Below are 22,618 nucleotides of genomic sequence, written 5' to 3'. Positions count from 1 at the left end.
GGCTCAAGGGGCTGAATGGCCTACCTCTGTTCGTATGTTACACCAGTTATCGCCATGTTGATCCCTCACCTACCCCACTACTTAACTCCCTGTTCTTCCCTCACCTACCCCACCAGTTACTTCCCTGCTGACCCCTCACCTACCCCACCAGTTACTTCCCTGCTGACCCCTCACCTACCCCACCAATTACCTCCCTGCTGACCCCTCACCTACCCCACCAGTTACCTCCCTGCTGATGGCTCACCTACCCCACCAGTTACCTCGCTGCTGATCGCTCATCTACCCCACTAATTACCCCCTACTGATCCTTCACCTACCCCACACTGATTTGTCTGCCTCAGCAATGCTTCAACCTGTTTCAGAACTTCTTACAGAGTGAGATAGAGAAGGCAAAAGGTTGTACTGCTAGTTTCATCTCATTCATTGCCATGTGAAAACACTGATTACATTTGAAGATTCACAAAGGGAGGGAGGGAGAGAGAATGACAGACTTTCACTTTTCACTACCTAGGGATGTTCCAACACAGTTAACAATCAATGATGCATTTCTGAAATGTTGTCACAGTTGTGATGTCGAAAATGCAACAGTCAATTTGAGTGCAGCTTGGTTCTGCAAAAAGCAAGGAGATAATGACCAGATAATCTGTTTTAGTGAAGTTGGTTGAGGGAAAATTTTGGCCAGGATACCAGGGCAACTCCCCTGCTCTTGTTCAGAAGCTGTTGGTGTACCTGCCTGCAGATGATTTCTCACAATAACTTTCACATCTTCGCAATACGCAGAAATTACCTGCTATTTCATCTTCCATTTCTGCTTTGTCCCACAGAAGCTGGACATGTTTTTGCCGTGCTTTCTTATACAGCTCTCGTTGTTCGTCCTTTTCCAACTGCAGTTCTTTGATCCGCTTTTGCAGCAACATTAAAGCTGGATTGGTGAAAACCAGCCCGAGTACAAGATCATTTGGCATGTCTCCATTGACAATGTACTCCACCTGCCATGACAAGAGCAACCGTACAGTATTCTTCAATTAGTGACAGACTCTGGGACAAAGACAAACACATAGTGGGTATTGTATTAGATTACTGACAAACTCTGGGGCAAAGACAAAAACACAGTGGGTATTGTGTTAGATTACTGACAGACTCTGGGACAAAGACAAAAACACAGTAGGTATTATATTAGATTACTGACAGACTCTGGGACAAAGACAAAAACACAGTGGGTATTGTGTTAGATTACTGACAGACTCTGGGACAAAGACAAACGCACAGTGGGTACAGTATTCTCAGATTATTGGGATGCATTAACAATGGAAGTAAACTCTTTCCTTCCCTAAACCCCTGCATCTCTCCACTTTTATGATCCTCCTTAAAACCCACCAACCAGGGAACATGCTATTTTGGATCTAGTATGGTGCAATGAGAAAAGGTTCATAACCTTGGAGTAAGGGACTCTCTAGGGAAGAGTGACCACAATATGATAGAATTTTATATTATGTTTGAAAGTAATTTAGTTAAGCCTAGGGTCTGAAAGCAAAATAATGCAAACTACATAGGTGTGAGGAGTGAGTTGGCTAAGGTAGATTGGGAAACAACATTATAAGATATGAAGGTAAACAAGTAATGGCTGTTAAGAATTAATACATAATTTACAACAAATATACATTCCTTTATAGGCAAAAACTCCCTACAGAAAAAATGGACAAACTGTGGCCAACAAGAGGAGTTAAAGACAGTATTAAATCAAAGGAAGACGTTTATTATCTTGCTAATAAGCCTGAGGATTGGGAGGATTTGAGAATGCAGCAAAAGAGGACTAAGAACTTGATAAGGAAAGAGAATGCAAGATTAGACTAGCAAGAGGCATAAAAAACAGATTGTAAATGTTTCCAAAGGTATGCAAATAGAAGATAATGAAAGTAGATGTGAGCCCATTAGAGGCAGAGACAGGTGAAATAATAATGGGGAATAAGGAAATAGCATTAAATAAATACTTTTGTATCTGTCTTCACAGTAGAAGAACATTTTGGAAATAATGAGAACCAGGGGTCTAGCAAGAATGTGGATCTTGAAATCAGTATAAGTAAAGAAATATTACTGGAGAAATTAATGGGGCTAAGTGGCAACGAATCACCTGAACCTGGTGGCCTGCACCCTAGGGTTTTAAAAGAGGTAGCTACAGAGATAATGGATCCATTGGTTTTGATCTTCCAGAATTCCTTAGATTCTAAGAATTGGAAGATATCAAAGATAACCCTGCTATTTAAGAATGCAGGGAGAGAGAGAATGGGAAAACAATAGGCCAGTTAGCCCAACATCAGTAATAGGCAAAATGCTAGAATCTATTATTAGGGATGTGATAACAGACACTTAGAAAATAAATATATGATTAAAGAGTCAACACGGAATTATGAAAGGGAAATAATGTTTGACAAATATTAGAGTTTTTTTGAGGATGTAAATAGTAAGATGGATAAGAGGGAATAAATAGAAGTCATGGATTTGGATTTTTAAAAAGCATTTAATAAGGTGCCACACAAGAGGTTATTATATAAAATTAGGACTCATGGGATTGAAAGTAATAAATTAGCATGGACTGAGGATTTCCTAATGGACAGAAAATAGAGAATAGGAGTAAATGAGATATTTTCTGGCTGGCAGGCTGTAACTAGTAGGATACCACAAGGATCAGTGCATGGACCTCAGCTATTTACAATCTTTTTTCATGAATTACATAAGGAAATTGAGTGTAATGTATCCAATTTTACTGATGATACAAAGTTAGGTGGGAAAATAAATGGTGCAAAGAATGCAAAGAGGCTGCAGAGGGACAAAGACAGGTCGGGTGAGTGGACAACAACATGGCAAATGGAATACAATGTGGTGAAGTGTGAAGTTATCCACTTTGGTAGGAAAAAAATTTAAAAAAGAATAATTTTTGAATGGAGAGACTAGGAAATGTTTGCATTCAGAAGCAGCTGGATGGCCTTGTACATGAATCACAGAAAGTTAACATGCAGGTACAGCAAGCAATTCAGAAGGCAAATGGCATTTTAGATTTTGTTACAAAGGGATTTGAGTATAAACGAGTAAAGAAGTCATACTACAATTACACAGGGCATCGATCAGCCATATCTTGATTACTGTGTGCAATTTTGATCTCCTTACCTAAGGAAGGACATACTTGCACTTCCTTTAGACTGATTCTTGGGATGAGGGGATTTTCCTATAAGGAGAGATTGAGTTGACTAGGTCTATATTCCCTGGAGTTTAGAAGAATGGGAGGTGATCTACTTGAAACATATCAAATTCTTAATGGGATTGACAGGATAGATGCTAAGAAAGTGTTTCCCCTGGCTGAGGAATCCAGAATACAAGATCACAGTCTCAGAATAAGTGATCGGCCATTTTGGGTTGTGAATCTTTGGAATTCTCTACCCTAGGGAGCTGTGAATGCTCAGGCGTTGAGTATATTCAAGACTGAGGTCGACAGATTTTTGGATACTAAGGGAATTAAGGTATATGGGGATAATGTGGGAAGGTGGAATTGAGGTAGGTCAGCCATGATTTTGTTGAATGGCAGAATAGGTTTGAAGAGCCGAATGGCCTATTCCAGCTCCTATCTCCTATGTTACCTTCTGCCCACCCTTCCTAATTTCATTTTTTTTAAGCTTGCTACATTAAAGGTGCTATGTAAGTGTATGTTACCACTGCTGTTGTTGTATACTTGCTCAAGAGGTGCGACGCAGACCAACAACATGCTGTGAAAAGCATTTGCCCAGGTGCTCCCATGTCCATTCCCAACATTGTCTTAATCCTTACATGTCCAAGATGACTGTATAAATGTTAACAGGTATGCTGTCTATGTGTCTCAAGAATATGTAGTCAATATCGAAATGTAAGACAGTGCGTAATGTTTATTTTGGGGTTGAAGTAGCTTAAATTTGTCCTCTTACCTGGTGGAGTTTCAGAGGAACGACCACATACAGCTCATTCAGTTTCTGCTGTTTCTCTCGTTGCAATACTTCCAGGTCTGTCTTCGCAGACTTTACAGTTCGATCAATAGCTTTTACCTGTGATAATCGGTGCAATTACATTGTTATCTGGTCCAATAAGAACATAACAAATAGGAGCTGCAGTAGGCCATTTGGCCCTTCCAGCCTACTCTGCCATTCAATAGATCATGGCTGGTCTTCTGCCTCAATTTCACCTTCCTACACTATCCCCATAATTCCCTTAGCATCCAAAACTCTATCAACCTCTATCTTGAATATACTCAATGACTGAGCAGCCACAGTTCTCTGGAGTTGAGAATTCCAAAGATTCACAAAGCTTTGAGTGAAGAAGTTTCTTCACTTATCAGTCCTAAATAGCTGATCCCTTATTCCGAGACTGTGACCTCATGCTCTATATTTTCCAGCCAGGGGAAACATTTCCTCAGCAACTACCCCATCAATCCCTTCAAGAATTTTATACCTTTCCATTAGATCACTTCTCATTCTTCTAAACTGCAGGGAATATAGGCCTAGTCTACTCAGATCTCTCTGCATAGGATAATCCCCTCATCCTAGGAACCAGTCTAATGAACTTTCATTACACTCCCTGTAGGACAAGTATGTCCTTCCTTAGATAAGGAGACTAAAACTGCATACAGTACTCCAGGTGTGGCATCACCAAAGTCCTATATAATTGCAGTAAGACTTCTTTACACTTGCACTCCAATCTTAGTCTAGTCTGTCATATTCTCTTTTCTCTTTCCTTTATCAATTTCTTGGTCCTGCTTTACTAATTCTAAAAGCTGACCAACCCTCAGACTTGCTACTCTTTTTTGGTAACATTAATAGCTCTTCCTTTGATATAATACTATCTTTAACTCCTCGTTAACCACAGTTGGACCACTTTTTTGTGGGGTTTTGTGCCTTAAAGGAATGGATATTTGTTGCAAATTATGTAGTAATTCTTTAAATGTTAGCCATTGCTCGTCTCCCATCATATCTTTTAATGTGGTTTCCCAATTCCCAACTCACCCCTTAAAGCTACGTAGTTTGCTTTGTTTCGATTTAGGAACCTAGTTTCAGATATAACTAAAATCACTTTCAAACTTAATATAAATTTCTATTATATGTTACGACCAAGGCGGGAGGGATGCACTGTTAATTCAGTCCCACTTCGCCACGGGCCATAGCATATCAATAAATTTTCCCACTTCCCGAAGATGCTCTTTTTGTTCTCAGAATAAAGCACACCAACCAGGTTTCTTTAATCAACAACAAAATTAACTATTTATTACAACACCAAGTCTTAATAAATAATTAAGTAAATCTATATATGAAAAGATTTTAAATTCCTTATTCTCCCTAGCCCTCATACACACACACACATACATCCAAAAACTGGTTAATGGGGAAAAAAACAATTTTGGTTTATAGCTGTTTCATAGGAGTAAAAGGAATAATAAAATAATTTAGTTTGTCACGTTCTGGTAGGATGTTTGCTGGCTTGGTGAGGTGTCCCATTGTCAAATAGTTGGATGCCACTCAAAGTCTTTCCAGGTGAGGTTGATGAACAGTCTGTGATGGGTAGATGTTCACGGTAATTCAACTACAGCTGGCTTTGCATAATATCTTCCATCCGGGGTGTAGCAACAGGTTTGCTTAGGTCTTTCAGCAGCAGGATAGCAGTAGAAGGTTTCTTCAGATTTCAAGATTTCTTAAAACACAAGAGGCAAAAGGAACCACACTTGAGGCAGGGATTCTTCAGAGACAGCAGGCAATAGGAATCTTCCACCTTTGAGATACAGGGTTTCTTCGAGAGATGCAGGATTCCTTTCCAAAGAGAGGTAACACTTTTTCTAGGTCTTCCACTCTGATCTCTAGGCAGGTCAAAACCAAGTTTCAAATGCCTGCTTTTTGTACAACTCACTTTTTTTTTAAAAAAAGGTCCAAACCAAAACTTTCCTGAACAGGTCACATGTCCAGACATAGTCTCTCTTGTCATTCAAAGAGTAGCTCTGAGGAGGTCAAACCCCTTGCTGGTTTTCTTAAAATGACAGGTTTTCCTGTCCTTGTTTACAAATTCAGCTTTTTGCAGCTGTCTCAATGTCCACTGAAAATCCTTTTTTCATTTTTAAATACACACAGAATTCAAAGTTTTTAATACTAAACAAAGCTGTGTAACATGTATTATGGTCATCTTTCCTAAGGCCCCTTTACTATAAGTTTATTAATCAGCCCTTTCTCATTGCACAACACTAGATCCAAAATAGCCTGTTCCCTAGTTGGTTCATCAACATATAATGTGGAAACTCCAGGACACTTCTCGTTTCCTGGATAGCCATATGTGCAGGAAGTGTCATCAGTTGCAGCAGCTTAAGCTCCAGGTTTCGAAACTTAAACAACAACTGGCATCACTGTGGAGTATCCATGAGGTTGAGAGCTTCATGGATTGTATGCATACAGATGTGGTCACCACACAGCTTAAAAGTATGTAGGGAGAGTGGGAACGGGTGACCGCTAGACAGTCAAGAAGAAACAGGCAGGTAGTGCTGGAGACCCCTGAGTGCGTCTCACTCTCTGACGGATATTTAGTTCTAAATACTGATGGTTCATCTAGGGAGTGTAGCCAAAGCCATGTCCATGGCACCAGGAATGGCTCAGCTATACAGGGGGCACAAAGAATATTGGAAGAGCAATAGTGATAGGAGATTAGATAGTCAGGGGAACAGACAGGCATTTCTGTGATCACAAACATAAATCCAGGATGGTGTGTTGCCTCCCTGGTGCCAACGTCAAGGATGTCACTGAACATCTGTTGAGCACCTTGAGTGGGGAGGGTGAACAGCCAGCAGTTGTGGTCACACTGGTACCAATGACATAGGCAGGAAGAGGGGTGTGGTCTTGCAGAAAAGGTTTAGTGAGCTGGGTAAGAAATTAGCAAGCAGGAGGTCAAAAGTAGTAATTTCCAGATTACTCCCAATACCCACATGCAAATGAGTACAGAAATAGTAGAACAGTGCAGATGAATGCGTGACTCGAAAGATGGTGCAGGAGGGACTGATTTAGATTCCTGGGACACTGGGACCAGTTGTGGAGAAGGTGGGACCTGTACAGGCTGGACCGGTTGCACCTGAACAGAGCTCGAACAAATTTCTTTGTGGGGTGATGTGCCAGTAAGAAACATAGAAAATAGGAGCAGGAGTAGGCCATTCGGCCCTTTGAGCTTGCTCCACCATTCATTATGATCATGGCTGATCATCCAACTCAGTAACCTGTTCCCGTTTTTACCCATATCCTTTGATCCCTTTAAACCCAAGAGCTATATCTAACTCCTTCTTGAAAACATACAATGTTTTGGCCTCAACTGCTTTCTGTGGTAGCGAATTCCACAGGTTCACCACTCTCTGGGTGAAGAAATTTCTCCTCATCTCAGTCCTGAAAGGTTTACCCCATATTCTTAGACTATGAGCCCTGGTTCTGGACTCCCCCGCCATCGGGAACATCCTTCCTGCATCTACCCTGTCAAGTCCTGTTAGAATTTTATAGGTTTCTATGAGATGCCCCCTCACTCTTCTGAACTCCAGCGAATATAATTCTAACCGACTCAATCTCTCCTCATACTTCAGTCCAGCCATCCCAGGAATCAGTCTGATAAACCTTTGCTGCACTCCCTCTATAGCAAGAATATCCTTCCTCAGATAAGGAGACCATTTCTGCACACAATATTCCAGATGTGGCCTCACCACTGTCTTTTGGGCCTCCTTATCTCGAGAGACAATGGATACGCGCCTGGAGGTGGTCAGTAGTTTGTGAAGCAGTGCCTGGAGTGGCTAGAAAGGCCAATTCTAGAGTGACAGGCTCTTCCACAGGTGCTGCAGAGAAATTCACCAAGGCCCTGTATAATTGCAGCAAGACATCCCTGCTCCTGCACTCGAATCCTCTCGCTATGAAGGCCAACATATCATTTGCTTTTTTTACTGCCTGTTGCACCCGCATGCTTACCTTCAGCAACTGGTGTACGAGAACACCCAGGTCTCGTTGCATATTCCTCTCTCAGTTTATAGCCATTCAGATAATAACCTGCCTTCCTGTTTTTGCTACCAAAGTGGATAATCTCACATTTATCCACATTATACTGCATCTGCCATGCATTTGCCCACTCACTCAACTTGTTCAAATCACCCAGAAGCCTCTCTGCATCCTCCTCACAACTCACTCTCCCACCCAGTTTTGTGTCATCTGCAAATTTGGGGATATTACATTTAGTTCCCTCATCTAAATCATTAATATATATTCTGAATAGCTGGGATCCTAGCACTGATCGCTACCACAGAAAGCAGTTGAGGCCAAAACATTGTATGTTTTCAAGAAGTTAGATGTAACTCTTGGGTTTAAAGGGATCAAAGGATATGGGGCGAAAGCGGGAACAGGTTACAGAGTTGGATGATCAGCCATGATCATAATGAATGGTGGAGCAGGCTCGAAGGGCTGAATGCCCTACTGCTCCTATTTTCTATGTTTCTTACTAGCAAATCACCCCATAAAGAAATTTGTCCGAGCTCTGTTCAGGTGCAACCGGTCCGGCCTGTACAGGTCCCACCTTCTCCACAACTGGTCCCAGTGTCCCAGGAATCTAAATCACTCCCTCCTGCACCATCTTTCGAGCCACGCATTCATCTGCACTGTTCTATTATTGCTGTACTCACTTGCATGTGGTATTAGGAGCAATCTGGAAGTTACTACAAATGCTTGCTAATTTGTACTATTGGTCCGGTTTTAAACTAACTTGGCAGGGATGTGGGAACCAGGAGGAAATATCAGAGAGGAATACCAAGGCACATAGAATACTGGAAGAGATAGATAGCGATAGAGAAGAGAATAGTAAGTTATTAGGTGGGGTCAGAGTAAAGGAGAAAGTAATAAAATTTTAAATCAAGGTTAATGTGCTTGCCTGTGAATGTACAGAGTATTTTTAATAAGATTGGCGAGTTACAGGTGCAGATTGACATGTGGAACTATGAAGTTGTGGCTATAACAAAGACATGGCTCAAAGAAGGGCATTACTGGGTGTTAAATATTCCCGGATACAAGGTGTTCAGTAAAGACAGAAAAGGGGGAGGAGTAGTGGTATTGAGTAGCAGAGCATTGCAGTGCTGGAGAGAGAGGATATCACTGAGGGGTCAATGATGGAATCTATTTGGCTAGAATTAGGAATAAAAAAGGTGCAATTGCATCGTTCAGTGTAGTCTATAGGCCACCAACTTGTGGAAAGGATGAAGAGGAACAAATTTGCAAGGAAATTACAGAGAGTTGCAAGAATTATAGTGTAGTTATAATGGGGGACTTTAATTATCCAAATATAGTCTGGGATAGTAGTAGTGTAAAGGGCAGAGAGGGGTAAGAGGTCCTAGAGAGTGTACAGAAACATTTCCAGTCCAACAAGAGGGGAGGCACAGCTGGACCTGGTCCTGGGGAATGAGGTGGGCCAAGTGGATCAAATATCAACAGGAAAACATTTAGGGGACAGTGATCATTGTATCATAAGGTTTAGGTTGGTGCTGGAAAAGGTCAAAGAAAAATCTGGCGTAAGAATAATTAACTGGGAGAAAGCCAACTTCAATGGGGTAGGAATGGATTTGGGCTGAATAAATTGGAATCAAAGGTTGGCAAGAAAAACAGTAGCTGACCAGTGGGATACCTTCAAAGAGGAGATAGTTTGGGCATAGTCAAGGTATATTCCCTTGAAAGGCAAAGGTAGAGCAAATAAATTCAGAGCTCCCTGGATGACAAAAGAGATACAGATGAAGATGAAGAAAAAGTATGCTTATGACAGATGTCAAGTAGATAATACAATGGAGAACCAGGCTGAATACAGAAGTTCACAGTGAAAATGAAAAAGCAAGTCAGAGAAGCAGAGAATATGAAAAGACACTGGCAGCTAATATAAAAGGGAATCCGAATGTCCTCTATAGAAATATAAATAGGAAAAAGGTGGTAAAAGGTGGAGTAGGGCTGATTAGGACCAAAAAGGGGATTTATGCATGGAGTCGGGAGAATAGCTGAGGAATTAAATGAATACTTTGCATCTGTCTTTACCAAGGAAGATGATGATACCCAGGCAATGGTGAAAGAGGAGGTAATTAACACACTAGAAGGATTTAAAATTGATAAGGAGGAGGTATTAAATAGGCTGCAGGGCCGGATGAGAGGCATCCAAGGATACTGAGGGAAGTGGAGAGTGGAAATTGCGGAGGCACCGGCCATAATTTTACAATCTTGCTTAGACAGTGGTGGTGCCTTTGGACTAGACAATTGCAAATGTTACACCCTTGTTCAAAAAAGGATGTAAAGATAAGCCCAGCAAGGCCAGTTTAACATTGGTGGTGGGGGAACTTCTAGAAACAATAATTCGGGACCAAATAGTCATATGGACAAATGCAGGTTAATTAAAGAAAGCCAGCACGGTTTCGTTAAGGGAAAATCATGTTTAACTAACTTGCTGGAGTTTTTTGGAGAGGTAACAGAAAGGGTTGATGAGGGCAATGCTGTTGATGTGTGGTGTACATGGACTTTCCAAAGGCATTTAATACAGTGTCGCACAACAGTGGCTCATGTAACAATGCAGAAATGATTACTTTTGAGGTTCTGCTTTTTTATTTTGGATCCCAACTCCTCAAACTCTCTCAGTCGCACATCATTCCTAGTTCTGCCTAAGCCATTGGTTCCTATGTGATCTGTGACAACTGAATCCTCCCCCTCCCTCTCCAAGTTCTTCTTTAGTCATGAGGAGATGCTTTAACCCTGGCACTGAGCAGGCAACACAACCCTTGGAACTCTCGGTTGCAGCTGCAGAGAATAGCATTTATTCACCTGACTATACTGTCCCCTATTACTACCACTTGACCCCCACCACCCAACCACCTCCCCCCCCCCAAACTTGAATGTCCTCCTGCACCACAAAGATAGCAAGCACCTTGTACCTGTTGGTCAAAGTTAAGGGCTGAGGCTCCTCCATCACTGCATCCTGGATCCCCATACCTGCCTGACTTGCAGTCACACTGTCCTGTCTCTGACCACTGACCAACACTAAACCAACACCATAAGTGCGATGATACAACAATCGTGGACTAACTCTGACGCGTTATGAAAAACGGACTTTATCTTTAAAAAATGAACCTTTATTTTAAAAAGTGAACAATGGTTCAAAATGGCCACTGAAGAAAAGGGGATTGGCCTTTTGAGCATTCAAACGCTCTGACAAAGATAAAGGACAAATCTTTAAAACAAAAAGGTGTAATGGAACCCATCTTACACCTATCTTAAAAACTTTTTAGAATTGAATGTCTTCTTCTGAAACAAAGGAGGTGTGAAGCAGCCACATCCTGGACCATTGTACAATCACCATAGGGAAGAGAGGAGAATGTCTTCTACCAGGAGGTGAGAGGTGACACAGTTTTACCTTAAAAAAAAAAGACAACCAGAGAGAGAGAGAGACTGCCCAAAAGGTGAAGCTACTGTAACAGCTAGAGTTCCAGCCAAGCCAGGAAGCACAGTGCCCTGCTGAAAAAATCCAACATCTACATTATACAGCAGAGAGAGCTAGAAGTACCTACCATCTTCAAGAGAATCTTCAATCAAGAGAGAAATCTACCATCATCTCAGGCCTGCATCTATCTAGAACTTGATTCTCAAGAGAATTCAACAGGTTTATTGTAACTGACCCCACTCCCCTCCCCCCACCATTAAAAACCACCTTACATTTTCCCTTCTCTATCTGTTTCTTGTGTGTGTGTGTGTGTGTGTGTGTGTGTGTGTGTGTGTGTGTGTGTGTGTGTGTGTGTGTGTGTGTGTGTGTGTGTGTGAGAGAGAGAGAGAGAGAGAGAGAGAGAGAGCAAATGGGTCGATGTGGTTGCGACAATTTCGGTATTCATCAATAAACAATTGACCTTCTGTTTTTTATAAACCTACAATCTGCAGTCAGGTGGGAAGTTGTACAGTGGGAACCACCCAGATCACACCACGTGGCCATAACACTTTACATAGCCCTATGGGGTGTGACTGCCTCCTAGAACAAAGTGTCAAGGTAGCTCTCCCTCTCCCTGATGCTCCGCAATGTCTGCAGCTCAAACTCCAACTCAGCAACTCTAAGCCAAAGTTCCTTGAGCTGCAGACACATCGCAGATATGACCGTCGGGGAACTCAATACTCTCCACAAACTGCAGTTACAGCACACCACCCGCCCAGCCAGGTCTGTCTAACTATTTATTTATTTAATTAATTAGTTAATTAATTTTGAATTGAATATTTTAGTTTAATTAATTAAATTGATTTATCTAGTTTGTTACTAATTTAGCAAAGAAATAGCAAGTTACAATTTCCGGGCTTAGAAACAGGAGAAATAGACTTACCAGCTTCTGGAGGTAAAAATAAAAAGCAACACCTCCTTCTCCCTCTGCATCAAATTCCCACTTACCCCAAATTCCCAACTTGAGCACTCTGTTAATGAAACATTCTTTCACCACCACATTGTGCTCCACACTCTGGGCTGGATTTTAAGACCTGCTGACGATATCGGCGGCGAGCTCAAAAAATGGCAGCCCACCCGTGCGAGCCTCACGCCGAACAGCCAGGGCAGCCTGCCCTCCCCAATCACAAGGAGGGAGTGGGCTGTCCATCCTCGGCAATGGCAACAGCTGCCTGTGCACAGGCACTGGCACTATTTTTAAAGGGCAGACAGCCCTGCCAACTCATTTAAATTTTTGAAGAAGTACGCCCCCAAAAAATAGACAATACACTTCTAATGCTCCTTTCCCACCCCTCCAAAACAATTACAGTAACTATTTGCCCTTCTCCCCGCCCCCGTAAAACACTTTCCTTTTAAATCTGACCTTCCCTGCTGCAGACTGCAAAAGTTTAATGTTCACCGCTTCCCACTATCCCCTACACCCGTTATGTTTATTTGACCCCATCCCCCCACCACCGCAGTGAAAATCTTAACTCCTCCCCCCTCCTCACCAGTGTCACACCACCTTTCCTCAGGCGGGGTAATTTAAGGCGTGGAAGTGCCAGCTGGCACTCCCACGCCGAAGATCGTGGCGGGTCCGAAAGATTGCATGCAAGTCCATTTAAATGTATTCATTTTATTAATTTAAATATTTAAATTCAGGTCCCATTGCCCAGCGACTGTGGGGGTGCGCGGCACAGTGCCTCACCGCTGCTGGGAGTATTGGTCTGGCCCCTCCCAGCATCGAGGTCCGTGGCGGGCCTCTTTCAGACCCATCTTCGGGAACCCCGCCACAGATCACGATGCCGGGGGGACAGGAAGATCCAGCCCTCGGTGTGGCAGCAAATGCTATTTATTTATATACAGCTTTTGACTCACACCCAAGTTACAACTGCTAATTCAACGTCCTGCTACAGTAATTAACACCTATTCAGGCAGCCACTTTCAGCTGATTGACAGTTAACTGTCACTGACAAGCAGGTTCTGTTATAAGTAGGTATATTCTACAGTTTTTAAAATTCTAAATGTTAAACTAAATTTCAGCTTGAGAAATACCAGAGAATTTCCACTTGCACCCAACTTCCAACTTAAGCACTCTGGAAACCTTCGTGCACTCCCTGAGGTTATTATATCCTTCCTTAGGTAAGGAGACCAAAACTGTCCACAGTACTCCAGTCCGCAGGTGTAGTCTCAATATACCTCGGTTAGAGCACACTTGGAGCACTGTGCACCAACTGAAACATTGGCCTGGATTTTGTGCTGGAAGCAAGGCTCCTGGCGCAGGCTGAAAAGGAGGAGGGAACCTCGCCTTTACCTTTTCGGTGCCCCCCTCCCCACTCCACCTCGGAGCAATCTTCCATTATTTTTAAATCGAAGTTTCAGGAGGGGATCCCTGTCCCTTTAAAGACAAGGATTCCTCCCTCCAAGAGCTGCTGGCCAATCACAGAGCTTGCAGCTCAGCAGTATCAACAGCGCCACCAGGAGCGGTGGCCACTGCCAGTACTCCAGAGGTTTAGGACCCAGGCCCTGCACTGGAACCCCAGAGAAGAGGTAGATGAGGGGGTCACCAGGGCCAGTCCAGAAGTCCCCAGCGAGGGAGGGCTGGTCGTGCAGTCCAGGGGAGGGGGGTGGTCCTGGGGAGTAAAGTTGTTCCCGGTAGGCGTTCTCTGTGGACCACAGAGATTGTAAATTGCTGAGACCCAAGCATCGATTCTTGGGGTACCTCACTAGTTACAGCCTGCCAACCCAAAAATGACCTGTTTATTCCTACTCTCTGCTCATTGTCTGTTAACCAATCCTCAATCAATGCTTATATATTATCCCCAATCCCATGAGCCCTATGTTTCAGTAATAACCTCCTGTATGGCACCTTATCCAAATATACTACATCCACTGGCTTCGCTTTATCCGCTCTATTAGTTACAATTTAAAATAACTAACAGAATTGTCAAACCATGATTTCCCTTTCATAAATCTGTGTTGACTCAGCCCAATCATTGTATGATTTTCTAATTGCCCTTTTAGCAGGTCCCTAATAATATATTCTAGCATTTTCCCTACTATTGACATTAGGCTAACTGGTTTATAGTTCTCCATATTCTCTCTCCCTCATTTCTTGAATAGGAGGCTTATAAACTAGGGGGGCAGTACCATAGTTGTAAAGGTACTGGACTAGTAATCCAGAGGCCCAAACTAATGCTCCACAGACACGAGTTCAAATCCCACCACGGCAGCTCAGGGAACTCAAGTTCAATTAATTCATAAATCTGGAATAAAATGCTAGTCTCATTAATAATAATCATGAAACTACTGGATTGTTGTTAAAAAACCCATCTGGTTCATTAATGCCCTTTCGTGGAAGAAATCTACCATCCTTAGCCAGTCTGGCCTCCAGACCCACAGCAGTGGCTGACTCTTGACTGTCCTTTGAAATGGCCCATCAAACCACTCAGTTCAAGGAGAATAAATGCTCGCCTTGCCAGAAATGCTCACATCCCAAGAAGGAATTTAAAAAAAAAACTCCCATCAGTATTTTCTGCCTCCTGTTCTTTCTTAACTCCACCCAAAGCTGATTCTACATCTTGATTTTTCTGGCTAAGATCCTTTCTCTCTATAGTTTTTAATCCACCCTTTATCATCAGGGTAATCTCCTCCTCCTTTTCCATTTTGTCTATCTCTTCTAAAAGTTAAGTATCCTGGCGTATTTAATTCCCAATCTTGGTCACTCTATATGCTTGTCTCCATAATGGCTGTTAGGTCAAACCCATTAATTTCTATCATTTATTTTGCTGGGAATGCTTTGCACAAAGATAGTGCCTTTAGCTTTTTCTTGCCTGTGGGAAGGATTTTGGTGTGGCTATGGGGATGGGAATGGAGGCAGGCAAGCGCAGAATTTCCAAAGCAGGCCAGCATGCCGATTCCCCAACATGGTACCAAATCCCAGTAATTTTCCTGGAAGCGACGGATAGCTTGTTAATTCAATTAAGAGGCTAATTAAAGCCATCGATCAGAGGCCAACTGGAATTAAAATTTTCCAGTCGGCCTGCAGGCCCCGCAGCGTTGGGAGAACAGCAGATGCCTGGAGGTTGCCTCTCGACGGCAGACTGGGTGTCCAATGCTCCAGGATCACTTTAAGCCCACCCCCCCCCCCCCCCCCCCCCCTCCACAATGGTGATGCGGTAGCTGCGGCTATTTCTTTTTCTTTTCTACAGTTTTTTTCAATAAGTGCAGAGAGGGCTCATGAACCGCAGGCTGCAGCTCCTTCAGTGCTGGAGAGCCTCCTATTGACCGTCCAGCTTCAAGAGCCCACCCTCCTTAATTGGACAGCAAGAGTGCACTCTGGCCATTAATCAGCCAATCCTGCAAAAATTCTCAACACGGTGCAAGGTCAGGATCCACATTTGATCCCGACGTCGGGGTCCCAATCCCAAACAGAAAATCCTGCTCTATTTTTCCTGATGTTACCCTAGTCTCTAATGCCCCATTACATTTTTTAAGCTCTCTGTTCCTTCCTGACCCACTCTGCTTATTTTTATCCAAATCGCTACTCTGCTCTGCAGCGTCTTTTCTTTTGCTGCTAATTTACCCTTTCCTGGATCCTCCTACCCTCCTCTTCATTAGTTTAAAGCCTGTTAACAATGGCAATTATTTGAGCTAAATAGTATTAAAGGCATCAATCGTCATTGTGTTCTGACTGGAACTTGAGTAAGCAGCATTGGCCAGTTCTGAAAGTTCCTAATAGAATTAGAAACTCAAATTTAAAACTTTCATTTCCACAATATTTGTTTTATAACAGTGGCAATTCCAGATTTAGTATAATCTCATTTGCCCAGGTCTCCCCCACTAAAAAGTTGAGAAAAGAGGTTAGGGGGAGAGGCAGCCAAAGGCTTGGTTGAAAGGGTGGGTTTCAAGGAATGTCTTCAATGAGAGATAAATGTAGAGGTGCACAGACAATGTCTTAATGGAGTGATGCAGATGGAGGTGCAACACTGCACAGACCGATACTGCATGAAAGGAATAGAGAAATGCCAAGACTGTGAAGCAGGGTAGTGATTTGGTAAAAAAAAATAGAGTGGGTCAGGAAGGAACAGGAGGGTGGGTCATTCAATGGTTCACTGCTGATGGATATCAAACAGATGGGGAGGGGCCCTAACAGGGAGTTGAGACAGGTTTATTTTTATGGGTTTTTACAACTTTTTAAAAATTTCACGAGATGCGGGCATCACTGGCTAGACCAGCATTTATTGCCCATCCCCAATTGCCCTCGAGAAGGTGGTGGTGAGCTGCCTTCTCAAACTGCTGCAGTCCATGTGGTATAGGTACACCGAAGGTGCTGTTAGGAAGGGAGTTCCAGGATTTTGACCCAGCGACAATGAAGGAACAGCGATATAGTTCCAAGTCAGGATGGTGTGTGGCTTGGAGGGGAAATTGCAGGTGCTGGTGTTCCCGTGCATCTACTGCCCTTGTCCTTCTAGGTGGTAGAGGTCGTGGGTTTGGAAGGTACTGCCGAAGAAACCTTGGTAATTTGCTGCAGTGGATGGTATTGAGCTTCTCAAGTGTTGTTGGAGCTGCACTCATCCAGGCAAGTGGCGAGTATTCTATCACATTTCTGACTTGTGCCTTGTAGATAGTGGACAGGCTTTGGGGAGTCAGGTGGTGAATTACCTGCCGCAGAATTCCCAGCCTCTGACCAGCTCTTGCAGCCACAGTATTTATATGGCTGGTCCAGTTCAGTTTCTGGCTTAGGTAACCCCCAGGATGTTGATAGCACATGATGGCAGAAGTGAGAAAATGGAACAATTCATTGAAAAAACTGTAGTAACAGAACTGATTCTGAAAATTAGCAGAATTCAGGTAGGTCAGTCACTTGGCCCCATTGGCTGTACCCCGGGCTTTTGATGGGAGGCACTCCTTATATATAGAAACAATGCTGTGGAACTGGAGAGAAACTGAGCACAGAACAATAGAATGGTTACAGCATAAAAGGAGGCCATTCAGCATGTTGTGTATGCATCAGCTCTCTACAGAGCAACTCAGCTAGTCACACCCCTGTGACCTTTTCCTGTAATCCTGCAAATTTTTTCCTTTCAGGTGCTTATCCAATCCACTTTTGAAAGCACAATTGAATCTGTCTCCTCCACACTCAGGCAGTACATCCCAGATCCTAAACACTCCCTATGTAAAAATGTTTTCCCTCATGTCGAAGTAAGTTGTCCTCTGGTTCTCGATCCTTCTGCTAACGGGAACAATTTCTCTCTATCTACTCTGTCTGAACCCCATGGTTTTGAACACCTCGAGCAAATTTCCTCTCAACCTTCTCTTCTCGAAGGAGAATAACCTCAGCTTCTCCACCCTATCCACATAACAGAAGTCCCTCATCCCTATAACCATTCTCGTGAATCTTTTCTGTACCCTCTTCAATGCGTTCACATCCTTCCGAATGTGCGGTGCCCAGAATTGGACACAATACTGCAGTTGATCATAAACTTCCTTCATAACTTCCTTGTTTTTGTACTATATGCCTCTATTGAGAAAGCCCAGGATCCCATATGCTTTTTAACCACCTTCTCAACCTGCCCTGCCACCTTCAATGAATTGTGCTCTTGTACTCCCAAATCTCTCTATTCCTGCACACCCTTTAGAATTGTATCCTTTATTTTATATTGCCTCTCCTTGTTGTTCCTGCCAAAAAGAACCACCTCACACTTCTTTGCATTAAATTTCATCTGCCACATGTCTGACCATTCCACCAGCTTATGTCCTCTTAGTCACAGAGTCATAGAGCTATACAGCACAGAAACAGGCCCTTCGGCCCATTGTATCTGTGCCGGCCATCGAGCACCGAACTATTCTAATCCTATTTTCCAGCACTTGGCCCGTAGCCTTGTATGCTATGACGTTTCAAGTGCTCATCTAAATACTTCTTAAATATTGCGAGGGTTCCTGCCTCTACCACCTCTTCAGGCAGTCGTTCCAGATTCCAACCATCCTCTGAGTGAAAACATTTTACTTCAAATCCCCTCTAAACCTCCTGCCTCCTATCTTAAATTTATGCCCCCTGATTATTGACCCCTCCGCTAAGGGAAAAAGTTTCTTCCTATCTAATCTGTTAATGCCCCTCATAATTTTGTATACCTCAATCATGTCCCCCCCTCAGCCTCTCTGCTCGAAGACATACAACCCTAGCCTTTTCAGTCTCTTTTCATAGCTGAAATGCTCCAGGCCAGGCAACATCTTGGTGAATCTCCTCTGCACCCTCTCCAGGGCAATCACATCTTTCCTATAGTGTGGTGACCAGAATTGTACACAGTACTCCAACTGTGGCCCAACTAGCATTTTATACAGCTCCATCATAACCTCCCTGCTCTTATATTCTATGCCTTAGCTGATAAAGGCAAGTATCCAATATACCTTCCTAACCACCTTATCTACCTGTGCTGCTGCCTTCAGTGATCTATGGACAAGTGCACCAAGGCCCCTCTGTACTCCCTAGGGTCCTACCATCCATTGTATATTCCCCTTGCCTTTTTAGTCCTCCCAAAATGCATCACCTCACACTTCTCAGGATTAAATTCCATTTGCCACTGCTTCGCCCATCTTACCAGCCCATCTATATTGTCATGTAGTCTAAGGCTTTCCTCCTCACTATTTACACCACCACCAATTTTCGTGTCATCTGCGAACTTACTGATCATACCTCCTATATTCACGTCTAAATCATTAATGTACACTACAAACAGCAAAGGTCCCAGCACCGATCCCTGTGGTACACCACTGGTCACAGGCTTCCACTTGCAAAACCAACCCTCTTCCTCCTGCCACTAAGCCAATTCTAGGTCCCATGGGCTCTTACCTTCTTAACCAATCTCCCATGTGGGACCTTATCAAAAGTCTTACTAAAATCCATATATATTACACCTACTGCTTTACTCATCTATACATCTAGCCACCACCTCGAAAATTTCAATCAAGTTAATTAGACACAATCACCCCCTGACAAAGCCACGCTGACTATCCCTGATTAATCCCTGCCTCTCCAAGTGGAGATTAAGCCTGTCCCTCAGAATTTTTTCCAATAGTTTCCTACCACTGATGTTAGACTCACTGGCCTGTAATTACCTGGTTTATCCCTGCTACCTTGCTTGAATAATGGTACCACATTCGCTGTCCTCCAGTCCTCTGGCACCTCTCCCGTGGCCAGAGAAGATTTGAAAATTTGTGTCAGAGCCCCTGCTATCTCCTCCCTTGCCTCACAACAGCCTGGAATACATCTCATCTGAGCCTGTGGATTTATCCACTTTTAAGCCTGCTAAAACAGCGAATATTTCCTCCCTTTCAATGTTAATTTGTTCAAGTATATCACAATCCCCCTTCCTGATCTCTACACCTACATCATCCTTCTCCATAATGAACAGAGATGAAAAGTAATCATTTAAAACCTCACCTATGTCTTCCGGCTCCACACAGATTGCCACTTTGGTCCCAAAAGGCCCTACTCTTTCCCTGGTTATTCTTGTTGCCTTAGTATGCTTATAAAACACCTTAGAATTTTCCTTTATCTTGCCCGCTAGTGTTTTTTCATGTCCCCTCTTCGCTCTCCTAATTACTTTTTCTTTTTAAGTACCCCTCTACACTTCCTATACTCCTCTAGTGCCTCTGCTGTTTTCAGCACTCTGAATCTGCCATAAGCCTCCTTTTTTTTCCTGATCCAATCCTCTACATCCCTTGACATCCAGGGTTCCCTGGACTTGCTGGTCCTACCCTTCACCTTAATGGGTACTCTTGAAGTCTATGACTATCCTCCTCACAGTTCACAATACTTGCAAATTTTGTGTCATTTGAAAATTTTGACACTGTGCCCAGTGCATCCAAATCTAGGTCATTAATATATATCAGGAAAAGCAGGGGCCCAACATCAACCCCTGGGGAACCCTAATGAACCTTCGTCCAGTCTGAAAATCAATGGTTCATCACGACACTCTGTTTCCTGTCACTCAACCAACTTTACATTAGTGCTGCCACTTTTCCCTTTTATTCAATGGGTTTCAACTTCGCTAAGTTGATTATGAGGCATTTTATCAAAGGTCCTTTGGAAATCCATATACAGCACAGCAGCTGCATTACCCTCATCAACCTCATCAAAAAACTCAATCAAGTTAGTTAAGCATGATTTGCCATTAACAAGTCTATGCTGGATCTCCTTAATTAATCCACACTTTTCCAAGTGATTGTTAATTTTGTCCCATTTGATACCTTTGTTGCAAGAATGGTGAGAAAGATAAATTATAGCTCAGTTAGTGTAACTTCAGTTGCAGCCAAATTTCTAAAGGTTGATTTTAGCTCCTAGTCGGTTTCCTTTCTGCACACATCAGCACAAGGCTAGGCCTCTACCATGGCTATGAGCCACCCTGTGTAAGTAGGAGGGAAGTGGATGCTGACTTTGTGGAAATCAGGCAGCACATGGCTGCCCACTACAGTTGTGGAGAACAGACTTCTGGGGTGGTTTTAGGAAATGGGAGGATGGGAGGGGAGGAGAGGAGAGGGAAGCCTAAACCTTCCTTGTGGAGCCCGGAGATTCTGCTGCTCGACTCACAAAGGAAATTTTTTTAAAAGGCACGCCCTAATTCTCATTTAATCTGCTTCAGTCTAGCAGGGAGGTCACAGTGGCTTTGGTTAAAATACTGTCAGGCTCTGTTTGACATCATCGGAGCCCAATTAGCATATTTAAAGCAGGACCTGCTGACATTAGCCAGGTGCTTTTGCCAACTGCTTAGATGATGCAGGTTAAAGTCAGACATGGTGGGATACAATGGGCTCTCGGGCAGGTAACTGAACAGTGGAATAAATCTCTGTGCAACTTCACTAGTGACTATACCCCATGGAGAACATTTCCTGCATATCAGCAATAATTTCTCCCTTTTGATCCTGTGCAGTGCCATTGGAATTTACTCTATTTTATTCAACTGCTACTTGACTAAACAAATGCTTTCTATTCTTAGAAAAACTCAAGTCACAAACCTTTTTAGAAATCATATCATATTCTTTCTTTAATAGATCCACGATTTTTTTCTCTTCAGCCAAGGCCTCCTCAATATCCAGTCGCTTTTCTCGAATTATAAGGGTGTTTTCAAATAGTGCCTGGTCACAAGCTGTATCAATAAGACAGTAAGTTCTGGTGAAAGGTCACACAGACCTAAAACATTAACTCTGTTTTTCTCTCCAGATGCTGCCTGACCTGCTGAGTATTTCCTGCATTTTCTGTTTTTTTACAATAAGACAGGTGACAGATTTGACAAGATTTTTCTTAGCCAAATTCAGCTGGATGATTCTATGACAGCAAATTGCCTCAATTGAGCAGATTGGTCATAGAACTATAGAGGATTACAGCACACAACGGGGCCTTTCAGCCCATTTTATCTGTGCTGTCTGCCAGAGCAATCTAAAATAATTCCCACTGCCCCATTCTCTCTCCATAGCTCTGTACAGATCCCACTAAGGTCGGTGGAGTTGTGGATAGTGCCGAAGGATAGATAGGCTGCAGAGCTGGGCTGAGAGATGGCAAATGGAGTTTAATGCGGAAAAGTGTGAGGTGATTCACTTTGGAAGGAGTAACAGGAATGCAGAGTACTGGGCTAACGGGAAGATTCTTGGTAGTGTAGATGAACAGAGAGATCTTGGTGTCCAGGTGCATAAATCCCTGAAGGTTGCTACCCAGGTTAAGAGGGCTGTTAAGAAGGCATATGGTGTGTTAGCTTTTATTAGTAGGGGGATCGAGTTTCGGAGCCACGAGGTCATGCTGCAGCTGTACAAAACTCTGGTGAGACCGCACCTGGAATATTGCGTGCAGTTCTGGTCACCGCATTATAGGAAGGATGTGGAAGCTATGGAAAGGGTGCAGAGGAGATTTACTAGGATGTTGCCTGGTATGGAGAGAAGGTCTTACGAGGAAAGGCTGAGGGACTTGAGGTTGTTTTCGTTGGAGAGAAGGAGGAGGAGAGGTGACTTAATAGAGACATATAAGATAATCAGAGGGTTAGATAGGGTGGATAGTGAGAGTCTTTTTCCTCGGATGGTGATGGCAAACACGAGGGGACATAGCTTTAAGTTGAGGGGTGATAGATAT

General features: G+C 43.1%; 1 protein-coding gene across 2 annotated transcripts in view; it reads right to left on the bottom strand.

Moving 5' to 3' along the window:
• The window catches only part of LOC137374307 (cilia- and flagella-associated protein 44), a 283,090-nt gene that overhangs the window by 15,730 nt on the left and 244,742 nt on the right, over positions 1-22,618 (bottom strand). The window contains exons 29-31 of one of the 2 annotated variants that reach the window (XM_068040145.1): positions 21,514-21,644; positions 3,954-4,070; positions 788-989 (exon numbers count right to left, since the gene is read on the bottom strand). In XM_068040145.1, coding sequence (XP_067896246.1) covers positions 788-989; positions 3,954-4,070; positions 21,514-21,644 — 450 coding nt within the window. Of the gene's footprint in view, positions 1-787; positions 990-3,953; positions 4,071-21,513; positions 21,645-22,618 lie in introns of those variants that run through there. The other variant, XM_068040146.1, reaches the window with a different exon arrangement.

Source organism: Heterodontus francisci, chromosome 10 (assembly GCF_036365525.1).
Source record: "Heterodontus francisci isolate sHetFra1 chromosome 10, sHetFra1.hap1, whole genome shotgun sequence".
Classification (NCBI taxonomy): Eukaryota; Metazoa; Chordata; class Chondrichthyes; order Heterodontiformes; family Heterodontidae; genus Heterodontus; species Heterodontus francisci.
Note: the sequence above shows the minus strand (reverse complement) of the source record. Positions and strands in the feature narration are given on the sequence as shown.